General features: G+C 47.0%; 1 protein-coding gene across 2 annotated transcripts; it reads right to left on the reverse strand.

Moving 5' to 3' along the window:
- Positions 1 to 1,370: 1,370 nt before the first annotated feature.
- Positions 1,371 to 9,467, reverse strand: LOC144153835 (sulfotransferase ssu-1-like). Of its 2 annotated transcripts, none has more exons than XM_077685564.1 (2): positions 9,149 to 9,203; positions 1,371 to 2,909 (listed from the first exon to the last, which is right to left on the reverse strand). In XM_077685564.1, exon 2 carries the CDS (start codon positions 2,881 to 2,883, stop codon positions 2,038 to 2,040), a length of 846 nt encoding a protein of 281 aa, XP_077541690.1. In that variant the 5' UTR covers positions 2,884 to 2,909; positions 9,149 to 9,203; the 3' UTR covers positions 1,371 to 2,037. The 2 variants fall into 2 exon arrangements, with proteins under 2 accessions (XP_077541690.1, XP_077541689.1); XM_077685563.1 differs by lacking the exon at positions 9,149 to 9,203 and adding an exon at positions 9,235 to 9,467 and having other exon boundaries at positions 1,374 to 2,909.
- Positions 9,468 to 17,730: the final 8,263 nt, after the last annotated feature.

The raw sequence follows: 17,730 nt of genomic DNA on the forward strand, positions 1-17,730 counted from the left end.
TCAAAGCGCACGCCCCTCCAAGGTGATGTGCAAGGATTATCAGTTCCAAAAAAATGAAATAAGCTCTCACTTATAGCAATAATGATGGAGTAAAGGTCGTTGCGGCAGCGAAGAAGAAGCAAATCGGCTACAATCGTGGAATTCGTGATGGTCGCGAAGGTTGCCGACAGCTTAACTACATACAGTGTAACATACGACTTTGAATCGACCACGAGAAAGCGTCGTATGACCGGGGTGTCGTACGACCGGGGTGTGGTTAAATGCCGGCCTAGTGGATGGTCTCACGCGACAGGTTGGCGAAGAACTTATTTGAACGATGGTATATTGCCCGTTCTGGCGTGATGTGCGAACCTTCAGCTGAAATCCCAAGTTAGAAAAACGCAACGGCTATGTTGTGCTTTCCTCCCTTATGGCGTCCAGCTAGCCAGCCAGCCAAGCGCCACGCGCAACACAATATAACACCGACGTGGTCGAGCAAATTCGTCGGGCAAGGCGAGTGTGAAACTGCCAAGGCCAAGCGAAATGAACGATACTACAAGACGGACATGAACCGAAAACGGCATTGCCGTACATGGTGGAGACACCCTTTGAACGGTCCCGTGCCGTCGTTATTGGGTTATAGTGCTCAACACATAGCTGTTTTCGTTTCCCACAAGACCCAGCAACGCGAATAGATAAGGCGGTTTAAGGTTCGCCAGTAAACCATGTTGTGGCGAAAATTATAGCCCGTTATTCCTACAGTGTCTTTCTCCGGCGGCCAGTGAGTGACACAAAATGGCGGAGCCAACGGGTACGTCTCTCCACCCAGCACCTTCTCTATTTTGCTCCAGCCTTGGGGCGGACGCGCGTGAATTGGGCCATCTGGCAAAGAAAAGAGCGAAGTGACAACGCGGCTTTGAAAGACACTGATAAGCAGAGAGCAGAGATATCGGGAGAAAGAGCGTCGTGAAAGCAATAAACTTGGATCGAGCGGCCGGGGAAAGCGGCTGTATGGTCATCGCCGTGGGGTTGCGTCGTATATGTTTTCGCGTACGTCGGCGGCTCAACGGGAAGCTTCAAATTCACGATCTACCTGCCACCTGAAGTTCGATTTCTCGCGGATGGCGCGTTGGCATACTACTACCGCGTAGGCCGTCGCAGGTTAACTACCGCTCACGAGTACCCGCCTGCTTGCTTGAGTCTGTTGAGTAAGTGGTCTGGCCCGCATGCGGACGTTTGCACATCAAGCAGCGTCGAACGGGGGTTAAGGATAAAGGAGGTCAGGACGAGGCAGCGAAGCGGTATAAAATATGGGAGAAGCGCCGGTTTATCCGCGCCAGAATCCGTCGTATGAAGTGGACCCCATGGACCCAAGCGTCAGATCTTCGGGGTTTTAATGCATTGTTTCTATGGCGAGTTTGCCGGGACCGCAGGGATCCGTCGTAAGACGCGGGTCGTCGTAAGTCCGGGGGACGTAGCGGTGGGGTTCCACTGTACCTGACAACCTTACGCGTTAGTGTGAGCTTCCTTAATTTTTTGTCTTTTATTCACACCCCGTGCGCTTTACCATTGTACAACGGAAAGAGAAAAATGCGTTTTTGCAGCTGACGTTTCCGTCTTTTCTGTACGCTTTACTTCAATGCAACGTTACATACATATCGCTTGAACTCTTGAGATAGAGAAACCTGTGCCCCGTTTGCTTCTCGAGTGACGTAAACATAAAACGTTGGTGCATACGAAAACTTCGAAGCTTTATTGGTGGATACATTGCATTCATCGTAACGGTAATTGTCATTTTAAAGCTTCGCAGAAGTCTCGCGCTCTTTATATTTCCCTTAGAATATCCGAAGAAAAAATAGTGGTGACCGATAGAAGAGCATTTGCTTTCTCAGCTATAGAGAAAATGGCATGGGCGTATCTTCGCGGAGTCGTAAACGACCCAGCTTCTTTACAAAACAGGGCACGCACTCCTCTGTTGTGGATATAGTGCACTGCTTTCGGCCTCTGCTGCCAACGAACGTTTCCTGTCATTATCGTTGTCTAACCTGGAGCAAAGACTCAGCCATCACTCCTTCCTTCCAGCCTCCAGTCGACATCTTTCCACAGATCCGGTATGTCCGTTCCTTTCACCTCGAGCAGAAACCTCTCTTCCAACCTCTGTGACTGCTCTCGGGAAAAATAATTCTTCCAGTCACCAACGATTCCTTTTCTGACAAATGGACCCTCGACATTCCTCCTCATCGTGTTAACAGTAGACGATTCCAGCACAGAGCTCATCTTCTTGCTGTCATTTCTGAGAGCGGTTGACAGTTCCGGGTCCACAAACTCCGCTATCTTGAGTACCGACCCTTCGGTGTCCAGTTTGATAGACTCGTACGTCAAGAACAACACGTTGGGGTCATCTTTGTGAGCATACCACGACTTGAGATTCTCGTAGTAGTTCCCGAAGTCCGTCTCACCGTTAAGGAATATATCTAAGTACTCGTCAAAAGTGCCATCCTGGAAGCCGTAACTCGGAAAGGCTTTCGTGTGTTCAAAAAACGAGACACAGCAGTCCTTCGGATTTCGCGCCACGTAGATGTACTTGGTGTTAACGTTGTGAGGCGTAAGGTGGAACGGAAGGTGCGTGCAGACGATTCTTGGGGCGGGAGCAGCCAGGATGGCGTCTACGCCATCTTTCTCAGCCAAGATAAACTTTCTCGGTGGGATGCCTCGGCAGACCTCAAGTGTCTTTGAAAGTATGACGCTCGTCCAGTGGGTGCCGCATTTAGGAAATGTAACCACAAATATGTCGTCGGGCGCAGGGCAATATTTCAGGAAGCCTTCCAGGACTTCCTCCGAAAAGGCTCCAGGAATCCGGTGGCCATTGGTGATTCGATAGAAGGGTCGTGTCCGGTCCTTCATTCTGGCTTTCACTTGTTAGTTTGGCTCTGCAATAAAAAAGAGCGTAATTAGTATTAACCGCCTTGATCGTTTTTTTTTTTCATAACTCAAAAATATGGATGTACATCATTAGCACTGCTTGTCGTAGGTCTTCATGCATTTTATTTTTTGTTTTACCTGACGAAATCGATCTCGCTGACGGTCTTGTATTGCTAGTGCACCTGCTAATGTTAATTTACTGTGTCCACTTTCTTGCTTACGTTGTTTCTTTTCCTCGCCTTAATGCAAAGTATGAGTTTGTTACCGTTCCATCTTGTTTTGAGTTGATACACGATTACTCGGCATTAGTGCACCTGTTTCAACGTGCTTCTACGCTTTTATGGCCTTACTCAGCGATCCCAGGTTGACGGCTCTTTTTAAACGCGCATATAGCAGGCTTCAAGTTTCGGTGAGATGGTGTTCCAGTCACTCGCGAAAAAAGACATGGCGACAATGGAGGTGCACGACACAATGCGTAACTTTTAACCAATTTTATTATGAAAATATCCCATAAGTATGACCATTGCCACGGAAAGAAAATATGCATAGAGATTTTCCCTTCCCCTTACCCCTTACGACAATTTTGGGGAACAGTTTCCCAAATTTGCATTATCGTAACTATGAATCAGTTTGTTCCAAAAAGTATATTTTTCCTTAGTAATAGGGATGGTACGCTAACAAAAAAATCGCCCGCACGTACGATCTCGTCTGCCTCTACGATTTCTTGAGCTATCTGGGTTTTGTTTTTGGAGATGATGTTACACGGTGGTTTACCTACAATCATGACTGTGAACCACTAAACGGCCCGACATAATGTTTCGCACATCGTTGGTATGCTCACATAGCCGATCATTGTTACATCTCCCCGTCTTTTTTCCCGTATTCCTTGCCACACAAAAACAATATTACGTAGACAACACACGTCACGCTAAATACACAGTTGCCTTGGTTGTTAATTTCACATGCTTTCTATAGCTCTCCTCACAAAACTCCAATTTTTGCGGTTCAGTAAAATGGCATTGACGTTGGCTGTTGTTCCAACCTTTTTTAACCGGAGCGGCAGTCATTTCAGCACGTCCTTCATTACGACTAAGTTGCCCATTGTGTCGTATACCTCTTCCGTTGTCGTGGTGTCCCTTCTCGCGTTCGGCAGACATTTGCTAGGTCTTTTCGTGGCATTAAAAACCCTATGACACAGTAACGGAGAGAAATTTAACGGGATACTAGACAACTGTATTTCGGGCTTGAAAAATGAACAAAAAAGTTAAAGCCATTTCGGCGCCTAGCAGCATGAGGTAGCAAGGATGGACAAGATCATATAAAGAAAACTGCCTGCACCTGCGTTCAATCGTGTAACCTTAGAGAATGGCATCTTCGGGCATAATAAATCTTATATCAATTTACGGCATGAAGACGGAGAAAAGTAAACGCCACTACGGCGATTGGTACATATGTGTAACGTAATTTTTAATATGCAAGAATTTTTCATCTCCGGTTACGTTTGACTTTGTCAGTCGTAAAGACTGAGTCTTAAATTCCAATCCGAAAGTTTTATCAAAATTCGTATTTGGGCGAAAGGTTAGCGTACTGGGGTTTTCGGCATTTGAAGAAAAAAATAATGATGGCTGAGGAGAAACTTTAGCTGCAAAATGCGACCACGATGTGCCTACCTGAAGGTCCAGAACCATCGAGTGAACTCCCAAGCAATCAGGCTTGCAAAGGTGGTCACCGCCAAAGCACATGTGGTACGAATTTACACCAGCGTCTTTTTCAACTGATCCGACCCCTGTGACAAACGTTTTGTTGCTGTTTCCGTATTTCTACAAGCGAACCTTAGAGCTTGCCTATAATGAAGACTTATCTGGCAAGATAACTGTCAGGTCATGACAAAGCACACAAGCCTCTGGGAAGGATGGACCGTATTAATAAACATGACGTAGTTGGATTGAACTTATTTTTCCTGTTCATTGTTCATAATTTGGCTTTTCTAAGCAAATTCAGGTCAATAAAAAAGGAGTGTTGGTTGTGGTTGATCAGCTAGAGCACTAGAAGTAAACTTTACATAAAAGAACGAGGTGTGCATCTTATTCTGAGATACAGGCCTCAGTATTTATATACCAATTGCGAACCTGGGAATCTTAAGGAACGTGCGCCGCAGAATACTTTTTCTGTTGTTTTCAATGATTTTTTATGGTCACATCGCCTTAACTTGACGGTATATAGAGCAGTATTAGATTGTGCTGTGGTGACTTCCTGGCATACGTACAGTCATGTAGAACTGAAATGCGAAAACCAGAATATGAACGAGAACACGCCAAATTGAAAAATACTGTTAGTTGAGGTTCAATAATGGCGTGCTATTGGTAGTTGGAAAGTCACATTTTCCAACTTTGTTTTTGGAACTAAGCCACTCGTCATTTTGACTCACATAGAATGAAATCGCGCTATTTCTGCATTCTGGTTTATATTTTCGTGTTCGCGTTTCACTTGTCCATGACTGCACATACTTATGTACTGAGGTAGCTCTTCAACAGTCTGAAATGAAGACCTGAACTGGTGCGCGTTAGTTGGATGGAATATCAAGCCGGATGCAGTTGTGCTAGAATGACTTTGTGACGTCCGTATACGTGCCAATCTGTATTCTTCGTATCGTCGAATTTAGTGACAAAACTATAAATGCTAGCGAACACACTTTTGTAGAGAGGTTTTCTCGAGTCACTTATGGCGATTTCGAGGAATAGATCGCTATGCGGCCCTAAATGCGGTGAAACTGACCTGGATGCAGCAAGCTTAACTTCATTCAGTAACAAACGAGACGAGAACCCGCATATGTGAACCCAAACATGACAATTTTTAATTTTTGTTTCAGAGACGTCGAAATGAAAGAAATAATAAGGTGCCGATATGGCCTCCTTGTGTTATAAATCTCGCTACAAATACCCATTTGTTTAAATTTGTGAACCGCAACCATGAAACGTCTGCGTTCATGTTCATATTCGCTTTCCATTTTATTAGTTGCTGTCTGTACGTCCCAACGAATGTGCTCCAAAACTATGCCAAGCACTTCAATAGCGACGACTTTTTCACTTTCTGAAGCGGGCTAGATAAGTGGGCCTTGACATACCAGTACCCACCACAAACAATGCTATGATTCCCGTCCATCGGCATCTAGAGCCCCCTCTACACAATAGCCTAACAGCAGTGTCCTCCCCTCCTAACAGCCTCAAGGGCTACAAGTGCAAGCACGTGGCTGTAATCTATGTTCCCTGATAACCAGGTCGTATCATCACTATAGTGTATGCCACTAGCGATGCCCTAAATCTAGACTAACCTACATTTTGTGCCTCGCGTCACCGGACATTCAAGTGATTTCCCGTATCTACTCTTCGCTCTCCCGGTACTGCTATTTTTTCTTCCGCTGCTGCTGTTGCGGGAAGCTTATTTTCCGTGTGGCAGTCGTGGCAACAGGAAGAGGGGAGTCTTCATTCAGTGGCCTACGGCACATTTTTGTATGTGTCGGACGCAGCAACATATTTTTAAGCGATAAGCGCCATCACTGCGCTAAAAAAAGTAGACGCCACCCAGCCCTGCGAAAGTAAATGTCCAGTGAAGCTGATGTAAACATCTTCACATGCAGCTGGGGAGGGTATGAAATGCCCCTCGATGTCTCGGTGGGCTTGTCCCTTGCACCCGGCTTCTCTGGCGGCAAATGCTGGTTCCTGACGCTTACGTTCAGCGTCTTGGGCGAGGGCTGCTGGGTCATGCCTCGGTTTTTGTTAACGACACAAAATTTTCCGACCAACGAAAGGCTAACAGCTTCGCTGCAAAATGATCAACATAATGACATCAGCTTTTTCAGAGCCCGATATCAGCGGCATCCACAGTAGCGACTGATCATTGCACTTCTTTGGAGGTGCTCAGCACCGCCAGGATTGTGCGACATATGCGGTATCGGCTAGCGCAGCGCCCAGCGACGTGTCTTGATAATGCATAACTCTAATGTTCCCACTGCAAAACGTACCAGCATGTATCTACCACACGTGGTAGCACAATTACAACGTTGGGTTCAATATATCAAGGATTTAGAGGTGCCATAAATGAGGGAAAGTTTCCTGTAGAGCGTTTCATGTCACTGACGTCAAGAAAGTTGCGGTGCTACGATATCATTGCGAACATTCTGGTTAATTGTCGTCATGTGGTAGCTACGAATGTCCACGCATACACGCACGACCAAAAAGCTAAACACTGTTGACTAAGCGGTCCCTAGATTGGTTGTATCCCGTTCACCAAAGAAAATAATCATCATCACCAAATATTCAGTTATTTACGAATGCCGACGCAATAGCTAGGAGCATCCCCTAACCGATGACACTAGAGCAAATCCCGACACCTTTTAGGCAATAAGAACGCCTAAACATCGCCTTATCTCTTCTGTTTTCTCAAAAAACACTGGCAAGTTTTATTGGCGACGTTTTTATTCTTGCCAAAAAGGATTAAGAAGACTCGAAGTGTCGCTCACGTGGCTCTATTGACGTAGTACAAAGCAGAATCTTCCATGTTAGGGGCACTAGGAAGCTGGCCGACCACAAGATAGGTACTTTTCGGAGGCGAAGGAATTACTTTGCCTGTGTGGAATCAACAGTGTTACGCGAACAAATCCTGAGGCAACCGGGATATTTTGATGCTGGGTGATTTCCAAGTGTGGTCCGCGGTGATTGCTGATGTCCGGGGCTCGAGATCCGACCCACGGTTTCGTCCTGCTCAAGACGAAATCGGTCGTTTTCGAATTTAGTGTTGCCCCAGGCTGATCCGCATTATCTCTGCCTCGTCGATGACGCTGGTCCACTCATCCACGCGCCATAGTTATAACTCTTTCACAATGTGAAGATCCACGCGCCACACTTATAACTCTTTCACAATGTGAAGGAAGAGGCAGAGGTTGGTGCGCCTACATGCTCTCACAGTAAACGCCCCCGTTTAAGAAAATTCGGCGAACCGGTGTTCAAAACTTGATAAATGCTATATGATCGTATTTTTCTGAAAATGGTGTATAAATGTTGCTTCCTGAATTTTTTAGCCACATGGCTCACGGTAGTTCGTAAGGCTTCCGTGTTACTTGTCAAGGCAACTTGCGAATAAGCTTGACGCTAAATTTTATTGCCCAGCACTTAATGACCGTGAAACCTCAGTATATGCTTGCCGCATAAGCCTGTGATATCAAGGCTCAGAAAAATCCAAGTGTAGCCAAGAAGTTCTCAAATCCTGGTCGCATTATGATTTTACCCAAAACAACTGAACCAAGTTTGACCCAAAACAAGCTAGTATTAGCACCGGTCGAGAGATTAGCTTAGGTATTCACGACATTGATTTCTGCTTTTTTCTCTTGTGAGCTTATAAATATTACATAAGGAGATTACCGCTGTATACAATTGTTCGCCGTATGCTAATCTGCGCAATTCCAAGTGATTAGCCGCGAGATTAAATTTAGAAGTTGCCCCATGTTCATCAAATTTTCTTGTTTTTTGCAACAATTTTGTTGGTCATTGAATTCAAAGTCTAAACAAGAGTTCAGCTCATTTGATTCCTGCAATCGACTTTTGTGCATCATATATTAGGAAAGTTCTATCTAGCAAAGAAGCGACAGAGAAAACATAGTTTAATGGAATAAAAGTATGTTATGTAGGCGAAGTTCCAGTACACCGTTGAACCTTACGCAACGAAGCGAGCGCACGAAATAGGGAGCCGACTTACAGTGTTGGCGAATTGCGCTCGAAAACGAAACTAGCACAATTATTCGGTAACTTCGAAACCATAATGCATGCATATCATGCGACACAGAAGTACACTTAGTAATAGAGCTTTTTTTCTAGAGCAGAAGCTTCTAAACTACCTCCGCTCTTTTATCACTCCAGAAGTATTCTTGCAAAAACGATTACCACTGGTAAACATTGTAAAAAAATTTTTACGTCTAAGAAGAGACCATTGATAAGATATCGCGTTCCACACACCATGTGATTGTCTTTTTGTTTGTAATCCTTGAGCCCATATTCATGGACGATGTAAACAGAAAGCACTGAGTCGTGTTATAAGTCATCATCTTGGCGTGGACAAGTGCTAGAACCCTTATCTACTTCTGACAATAGACAAAGGGTTCTCATTGAAAGCATGCTTTCTAGCTTGCTATGGAGAGCGTATGAAACAAAGATAAGTAGTGAAGGCTAGAAAAATAAACGGCTTATGCACCTACCGATATCAATTCCTATCTGCGCCGGTACTGGCACTTCCTCCCGCTGCTTCTTGCGATAATATATTCAGAACAAACCACAGACTTACCGGCAGGCAGGAATGACGGGAAAATCACGTGTGCAGAAGTGTAAAGTACAAGCGGAGAAATTGAATCGGGAGCCGGAAAGCTTGGCGCCTGCTCGAAGGGCACGCTTCCAAAAGCAAAGCGCGCGCGACGCGGATGTGGGCAGTCCCCGCTGGGAATGGCCAGGCAATAAAGCGTCCTGGGGCAATGGCTTTGTCTCGCTTCCGGCTTTCAAGGCCGTCGTCTGCACTCTCCTGCCTGGCTCCGCATACAAAACATAAACGTGAAGAAAACTGGCGCCAGACGCCTCATGGCTGCTTGCGGTAATCGGTCGACGACGCTCGGCCTATTTCATGGCGGAGAAAACGCCAGTGACGACCTTCACGACTGTCGCCATGTTTTTTTATCTTTGTCCCCGTCGGCACGTTCGCAATGTCCCGTGCCTATGAAGGCACGCAAAGTGGAGAGCTCCACGCTTGAGACAGGCTTCACGGAGAGCTTCACGCTTGGGGCCGAAGAAAACCGTTACATTGGGGTCACCCGCTAGATACGGCAACAACCCTTAACCAGCTTGTGACGTAATAATGCAAACCTCTGGTGTTTATGAATATGTAAAAGGGTGCCTCCCAAGGAACTGCTGCGCTGCGTCTTGGGGCATGATTCATATCAGAATTTTGCTAGGGATAAGTCAGATGCCATAGCATGATCGGCCTCTACACTTGGGTTTTCTTTTTTTACATTGCCCTATAAATGAAAAACAGCAAAGGTGGCGTAAAAATGTGGAAGCACTTTAACGAACAGGGAACGTTCTACACTCTTCGAGCCTTTACTGGTGTAACAATAGCTAAGTCATACTCCGTGCGCAACTGTAGTTGTGATACAGAGTTACTAGTGAGAAAGCTTATCCAAGCGCAGGTAAAGGCTTCATTATATTTGCCACCACAATAGTTGTGGTAAATATAAATACCCCAGAAAGTGACGGAGAACACAGTCGCCCAGATAGCCGAATATTTAAGACATCCAAGACCTGATCTGAAGGCGTTTTCTTCGTTTCTTTCTTAAGTAAATTTAAATATGTTAACTTCACTAACCGCAATAAAAAAGCCTAACCGTTCTTCTATGCATCCCTTGGCGTTGTAGACTGCCGGCCTTTCTTTCTGTATTTCCTCAACGAGCCCCTCACTCTTAAACCTATTATTCTGCGAAAGCTTAGCGGGGACCTTGGTTCTGGCAGCCTTGACGCCGAAAGGTAGCAGAAGAGGCTTTCCCGCCAGTTTACTGTTCATGGCAGGCTGTAGACGTTCGATCCCCGCCACGGGAGGTTTGTCGCAGAGGGTATCGTCGCAAGAAAGGCAACATGCAGCAGCACACTGCAAACCTTTCCGTCGCCGACATGTCTGATGTCAAAGCATTGCAGAAAGTTGGATGCTTAGCCAAATTACTAAATAATCACGCTTTTTATTCACGTACGGGTGACGAGACCAAGGACAAACCCGCAGTCTAAACGCTCACCACGAGAAACCTTCCTGTAATACAACACGACGTCGGAATCCCACTTATTGACCGCACTCATCGTGGTTGATTTTAACGCCACGTTCACGGCTTTGGGATACGCCAAAGACACACCCGAGGGTAAACAACTCTGGGAAACCACACAGCAAGAAAGGCTCTCTCTCATAACAGATCCCGCTCAGCCCACGCGGTACGGCAACACCATCAGTACGGACACCACTCCGGATCTCGCGTTTACCAAGTACGTATCTCAAATTAGCTGGAATAACCCCCAGGAAAAGCTGTGGAGCGACTACCTCATTATATCCATTCAAATAAGTGCTGGCCCAGCTAAACCCAAAGGGCACAAAATCAAGGGTGCCGAATAGGATGAATTTAGAACCCTCAGACGTGCGGAGTGTGACCCCGACGGTGGTATACCGGACATAACCGTCATCGAAACATGGTCAGCACAGCTGAAGGCGCACATAGAGAAATCTAGGAAAACCATACCAGAGGAGGCGGGTCTGGCGACAGCTGATTCCCGCCTACTTCACATGTGGGAAGCCAAACAGAGATTACAGAAATCACTTAAGAAACAAAAACACAACCACACACTGAGAAGACGAATAGCTAGATTAACCAGCGAAATACAAGAACACGCGAGCCGACTCTCAAGCCAGAAATGCCACGAAATGTGCGAATGCATGGACATGGAGATTGGGCTCCCCAAAACATAGAACATTCTCCGATGGCTTATGAATCCAGAGTCAGGTGAAACCGTGCAGAAATTCAATTTAAACAGAATCTTCCAGTCGCACGACGGAACAAACACCGAGCTCATACAAATAATAAGATACAGATACGTCAGCTCCAACTCCCTCCCGGACTACTCCATACCCGACAAACCGTTGCTTGACAGACCATCACCGCCAAAGAACTCCATGCGGTTGTTCAAAATCTATGGACGAAGTCGACACCGGGGCCTGGCAGCATATCCAAGAAGATGCTTAGAAATCTTAACGAGCCTTCCCTCACTGCGCTAACCGAATTCATGAACGAGTGCTGATTTAGAGGCAGCCTCTCTAAAATCTGGAAGACTGCAAAAATAGTAATGACACCTAAACCCGGAAAAAAGCTTCCCCTTAAGACCAATATCTCTAACACTTGTATTGGCAAATTTCTCAGACACGTCGTTCTTAACCGTATCAGCAACTACATGTACGACAACGACCTATACCCGCACACTGTGATAGGGTTCAGAGCAAAGCTTTCGACCCAGGATATTATGTTACAAATCAAGCGTCAAAAAATTGGCGGTGAAAATTTTCTCCCTTGGACACAAGACCAATCTTAGGTCTTGACCTCACCAAGGCTTTTGATAACGTCAGACACGAAGCGATACTAGATGGTCTAGCCAAGATCGCCACGGGAAAGCGAATATATAATTACATCACAGACTTCCTTACAAACAGGACAGCTTCCCTTTCCTTCAGCAGCCTTGATTCTGGTGACTTTGCATGGGTGGTAAGGGTACGCCTCAAGGGGCTGGGCTCTCCCCTTTTCTTTTCAACGTCTCACTCCTAGTCCTCCCAGAAAGACTAACCAACATCACAGGCCTCCACCACAGTCTGTACACCGACGACATGACGCTGTGGATCGGCGGCGGCAGCGATGGACACATTCAAGACACCACACAAGAGGCAGTAGACACGAGGCAAGGGTATGATCAAGAACGAGAACTGGACTCAGAAATCCGAGTTGCTCACATAGCGGCCTACCAGTAGGGGACGGAAAAGAAACCTGTTGAATCCCGACATCTGCGTCCACGCCAACAACCAGAAGATCCCAGGTCGTAAACAGCATTAGAATCCTCGGCCTACGACTGCAATCTAATGGTAACAACAAAGAGACAATTCTTCATCTGGACAAGAGCACTCAGCTCCCCATGCGACTTATCTCCAGAGTGGCAAACACGAATAGAGGTATGAAGGAAGACACACTCATACGGCTCGTACAAACATTAGTAATTAGTAAAATCACCTACTGCATTCCTTTCTTGCAACTAAAAAATGACGAGAAAATAAAAATTAATGGCGCTATTGAAAGGTTTATACACGAGCAATAGCTAGGATTACCCGTTACCACGCCCAGCGAATGCTTCGAAGCACTAGGCATCCACAAGCCGATTGAAGAACTAATCGAAGCGCAACAAACAGATTAACTGGAAAGCCTGTACAAAAGCAAAACGGAAAGACACATTCTGCAGTCCCTCTAAATCCAAAGCGAAAGTTTCCTCCAACATGAAGTTGACCTTCCATACGAATGGCAAAAATACATTCGCATCCCGCCACTACCTAGAAATATGCCTTGAGAACTAAATGGGGAAGACAAGCTAGAGCACGAGCCCTTGACAAACGTTTCCGAAACCATTGTGAGCCACGGGAGATTGTCTATGTTGACGCGGCCGATTACTACGATGTTTGCTCTTGTCTCAACACCATGGCAATTGCAGTCGCCAGCAATTACGAAGTCACAATGGCGTCAACATCGATGCCGGCCAAAGATTCTACTCAGGGCGAGGAAATGGCCATGGTCCTAGCTATAAATTCTACCCGAGCGACCACAAAAGCGACTCGAAGTCCTCCATACTTATCCCCTACAGCAGCCTCGCTGTTAGAGAAGATATCAACCAAAGGAAACATTTTTTGGTATGGACTCTGGGCCACTGCGGTCTAGGGAATGACCTGGCCCACGCAACCACTCGAGCTCTTGCCAACCGAGCTGCGTTGCCTACGATGCCACGACAACCACCATCATCCCCACACCAGACAATACAGGAAGGCCACAGGAAGGCAAAACAATATTAGATCACGCAAAGACCGGCTAGCCACGTACAGGGATGTAATAAATCCCTTCAGGTTAGCCAGATGCAAATACCCACCGGCCTACACACCCTGTCCAGGAAAGAGGCAGTCATGTGGTTACGGTTGCAGACAAACGCCTTTCCAAGCCCTGATTTCCTCAACCGTTGCTATCCAGACCTTTACTCAAACCTCTGCACTTTGTACAACAACAGGGCAGACCTACAGCAGATGATATGGTCCTGCCATGAGCTCCAAAAAATGCGGCCGCCTAAAATAGCAAGCCTGATATCAATACACTTAAAAGATACAAAATTAAGATTAGACAAACGGGAGACTGTTCTGCTCAGCTCTACACCGGAGCCACAACTCACAGCCGTCCGGGTGGCCGAAGCCGCCGCGAGGGTCCCAGGAATTCTGGCTGTCGAGTGAGGGAGGGAAATCGTCCCAGACATCTACCCTTCCCAACCCATCTCGGACCTAAAATAAAGTAATCTCTCTCTCTCTCCTATGTCCTGGGATTTCGACGCACGTTAAATATTCCCAGGTGGTATAAATTGCTATGCAGGCCTGCAATACACGGTGGGCAATAGCTTTGGGCATCAAGTGCGTCGGTATTTTTTTAGAAGCGTGTTTCCACGGAAAACAAAAAAGGCCCACTACGTGGTTTTAAATTATTCCACGCCGAATTCCTGTACTACCAGCAATATCGGCTCTTGTTTGCTGCCTTCAGCCATAGAATTAGCAGAAAACCGAAAGCTAGAATTCGCTCTATAGGAATTCCTTCCTGTGTTCACACGGTGGAGGCAGCGGGCACCGTGGTGCATAGTGTAATAGCCAGTTTCTCAGGACACCTAGAGCGGTCAACTTCGTGTTTTTTAACATATCCAAATAATGATAATAGATATTATATAGCAGAGGAACGTGTTGGGGTACGGCACGCTCTTTTTCCTTTTGCGTAACAACTCTATACCTGGTTCTTTTAGGCGCCACGTATTTTCTTTGGCATAAAAACTGCACTAAAGCCGTAGATGACACATTCAGAAAGGGAGGCCGCTCCCGCACTATCTCATTTGCCCAGGCGGCAAAGGATAAACATCTTTATTGTTGGCAAAATTTTCATGGGGTCTTCAGGAGGTGAAGTCTTCAGTCCAGGACCCCGTCGTATGCCTTGCCAGCCGCTACAGCCCGCTCCACCAGCTGAAGCTGGTCGGACCGGCATTAGCCTGACAGGGCGCGCCTCCACAGCTCGGGAGAGTATTCGGCTTGGGGAGAGCGTAGGAGGGGCATCCACCAATCATGTGCAGGAGAGTGCAGTCTGCTCAACAAAAGGGGCATCTTGGAGACGTAATTTGTCCGGAGTAGTGGCAGACTCTTTTTGGGTGGCGAAAGGCGTTCGTTTGCAAGGCACGGTAGTGGTGTGCCTGCTTGATATATAGGTGTCGGTCGGGGGGAGGAAGGGTGCATCGGGCCAGACGTAGATGTTGTTGGGTAACTTCTGTGCATGTTAGGAGGAGAGTAAATCTCTCCGAGGCGGTGTTTTCTTCGCTCCTTGCGCGGCGTGTCATTTCTCGCGCGAGGTCGTGCGCCGTCTCGCTACCTTTCACTGCCAGGTGGGCTGGAGTCCAAATGATCTGGATGTGTCGCGTCGGGGTGTGGCGGAGTAGCATTGCGCGGGTTTCAGCGTGAACCGTCCCGGCCTAGAAGTGGCGGCAGGCCTGTTGGCTGTCCGTGACTACAGTAGTAGCCTGGGTATTTCAAGGGCGATTGCCGCGTCGTCGGCTTCAGTGTTTTGAAAGAGGCAGTGATAGCCTGGCCTCCTTGGACCAGTGCTTATGCTTAGGGCTTCCGGTGCTGCTTGGTCTGTTTCAAGGCTATGATGAGGTGCACTTTTGCTGACTACAGTTACGCCTGGATATAACGAAGTTGACAAAAATTCGCAATTTTTCGTTACATGCAGGTTTCCAGTTAAGGCTCGCGGGAATGAAAGAGAAACGAAACCAAAATGCTAGACATCAGTGATGGTGAACTCACCGCTCAAGAATTTATTTCACGATGAAAAGATGCGTGATTGGCGCCTCCTGCCTTCCCACGAGCTTGAGCAGAACACGGCACTCCAAAGAAACAAGGTTAATCAACCCTGTTCTCACAAACGTAACTTAAGTGTCACTTTTGACACTTTTCGGTGCATTAACGTGTTTCGATGACCAAACTGCTGCTGAAAAGGCTCCTTTTCAAGAACTTGATGCTCTTCTTTTCCGCACTCATAATTGCTGAGAGGGTGCTAGCCGGATGTTGTACCGGGCGGCGACGTTCTTCTTCTCGCCGGGCGGAGATGGCATTTAAAATAGCGAGCCTGTTTTGAAAAGACAGCACTTTTCCTTTTGTCGCAGAACTCATCACCCAAGAACCGACACACAGATTGCAGTTGAGACGCGCGACTACACGCCGACAGACAGGCCTAGCACCCAACCGATACCGCTCTTCTTTATTTCTCCAGCCATTTTTTCAGAAAAAGTGCAAATACAATGGCTCATCAGCGTAGCGGATTCGTTACATCAAGGTTAACCGTCGCGATGCCTCCGTTACATAGAGGTCGAGAACACATGGGTTTCAATGGGGTTGGCAATGGGGAATTGAAAAATTTCGTTAAATCCAGGAATTCGTTACATAGAGACATCCAGGTTTACCTGTAGTTTGTAACTTGCTACTCTGCTGCTACCACTACTGGTTCCGGTGGGTGAGTGGTGCCGTCGACGAAGTAAAGAGCGACTTCTCGAAACAGTCAGCCGGGGGTTGATATTCCGGCTTCCCTCTGACTTCCGTCTTACCGACTTCGCGGCTAAAATTATACAACCTTCTTTCCCCCTCAATATCTCCCCCTACATACTCCCAAAGCAATCCCCTTTCTCAATTCCACTTCTTCTCTCCTCTCACCTGGGGAACTATACCCGATATAAGGCATGCCAGCCAGACGAGGGTTTGCCCTGACGAAGGCAAGTCTCTGCTGAAACATTGGCAACAATCGTGGTTTCGACCTTGTTCGAAGTGTTCTTTAATATATATATATATATACCTCAAAGATTCAGTCCTTATTGCCAATGCTATTCCGCCACTTGAAGGTGCTTTACAGCGCCGAATGAGTTGATTGTCATTTTTGTATGCTACAGCAATGAAGACATCAACGTCGAGAAAAAACCCGCCGAGATCGGAAGCGGGAATCACTAGTTGACCCGTCCCCCGCTGAAGTCGAGAGGAAATCCGCCGCCGGGATAGCGAAGTTGGTAGCGCATCGCACGCATTATGTGGAGGTTGTGGGTTCGATTCCAGCTTCCGATCACGGCGCATTTTTTCTCGTCTTTGAGTTCTTCATTCCTACATGTATCATACAAAAATGACAATCTACTCATTCGGCGCTGTAAACACCTTCAAGTAGCCGAATAGCACTGGCAATAATGACTGCATCTGTGATTGTGTTCTTACGGAATCCCTCGTCCCGTACATAGTTATGAAATGAGGGACTCATTGAGAAAATACAGAAAGATAGGTCGGCAGTCTACAACGCCAAATGAGGCATAGGGGTGTTAGGATTTTTTTACTACGGTAGTGCAGTTAACATTTTTTTTAAATAAACGTAAGAAAGAAAGAAAGAAAGAAAGAAAAACACGTTCCCAGAGTGGGGACCGAATTACCTTTCTTTCTTTTTTTCTGTCTTTCTTTCTTACGTTTATTTTAAAAAATGTTAACTGCACTAACCGTAGTAAAAAAATTCCCTCGCACTTCCCCGAGGGGGAGAGTGTGTAAGTGCGAATGCACGGTTGTTGATTGCGCGATTACGGTGGATATCGTGATCTTGGAGTGGAGAGGAGGCGCCCAACACCCGCAGTCACTGAGCGGAGAGAGGAGGAGGAGAGTAGCGCCCGCCGTTACGGCGAGGGCTACACGAGCGCCCTCACGCGTCGGAATGCGGAGCGCCCGCTACGCGAGCGAGAGCTCTCCCGCCCGAAGTGGAGAGGAGGCGCCCAACACCCGCAGTCACTGAGCGGAGAGAGGAGGAGGAGAGTAGCGCGCGCCCATCTCCCCCCGTTGCTAGGGAAGACGAGGAGGAAGACGAGGAGCGCGCGCACCCGCAGCTGTTGCTATGCGGACAACGGCGGCGGACGA

The sequence above is a fragment of the Haemaphysalis longicornis genome, unplaced genomic scaffold, assembly GCF_048455015.1.
Source record: "Haemaphysalis longicornis isolate Haplotype H1 unplaced genomic scaffold, Haemaphysalis longicornis Haplotype H1 scaffold_9, whole genome shotgun sequence".
NCBI classification, from domain to species: domain Eukaryota; kingdom Metazoa; phylum Arthropoda; class Arachnida; order Ixodida; family Ixodidae; genus Haemaphysalis; species Haemaphysalis longicornis.

What these genes read in the sequence shown, in the direction of transcription:
- LOC144153835 (XM_077685564.1), bottom strand. Translation starts at nt 2,883, where the DNA reads ATGAAGGACCGGACACGACCCTTCTATCGAATCACCAATGGCCACCGG.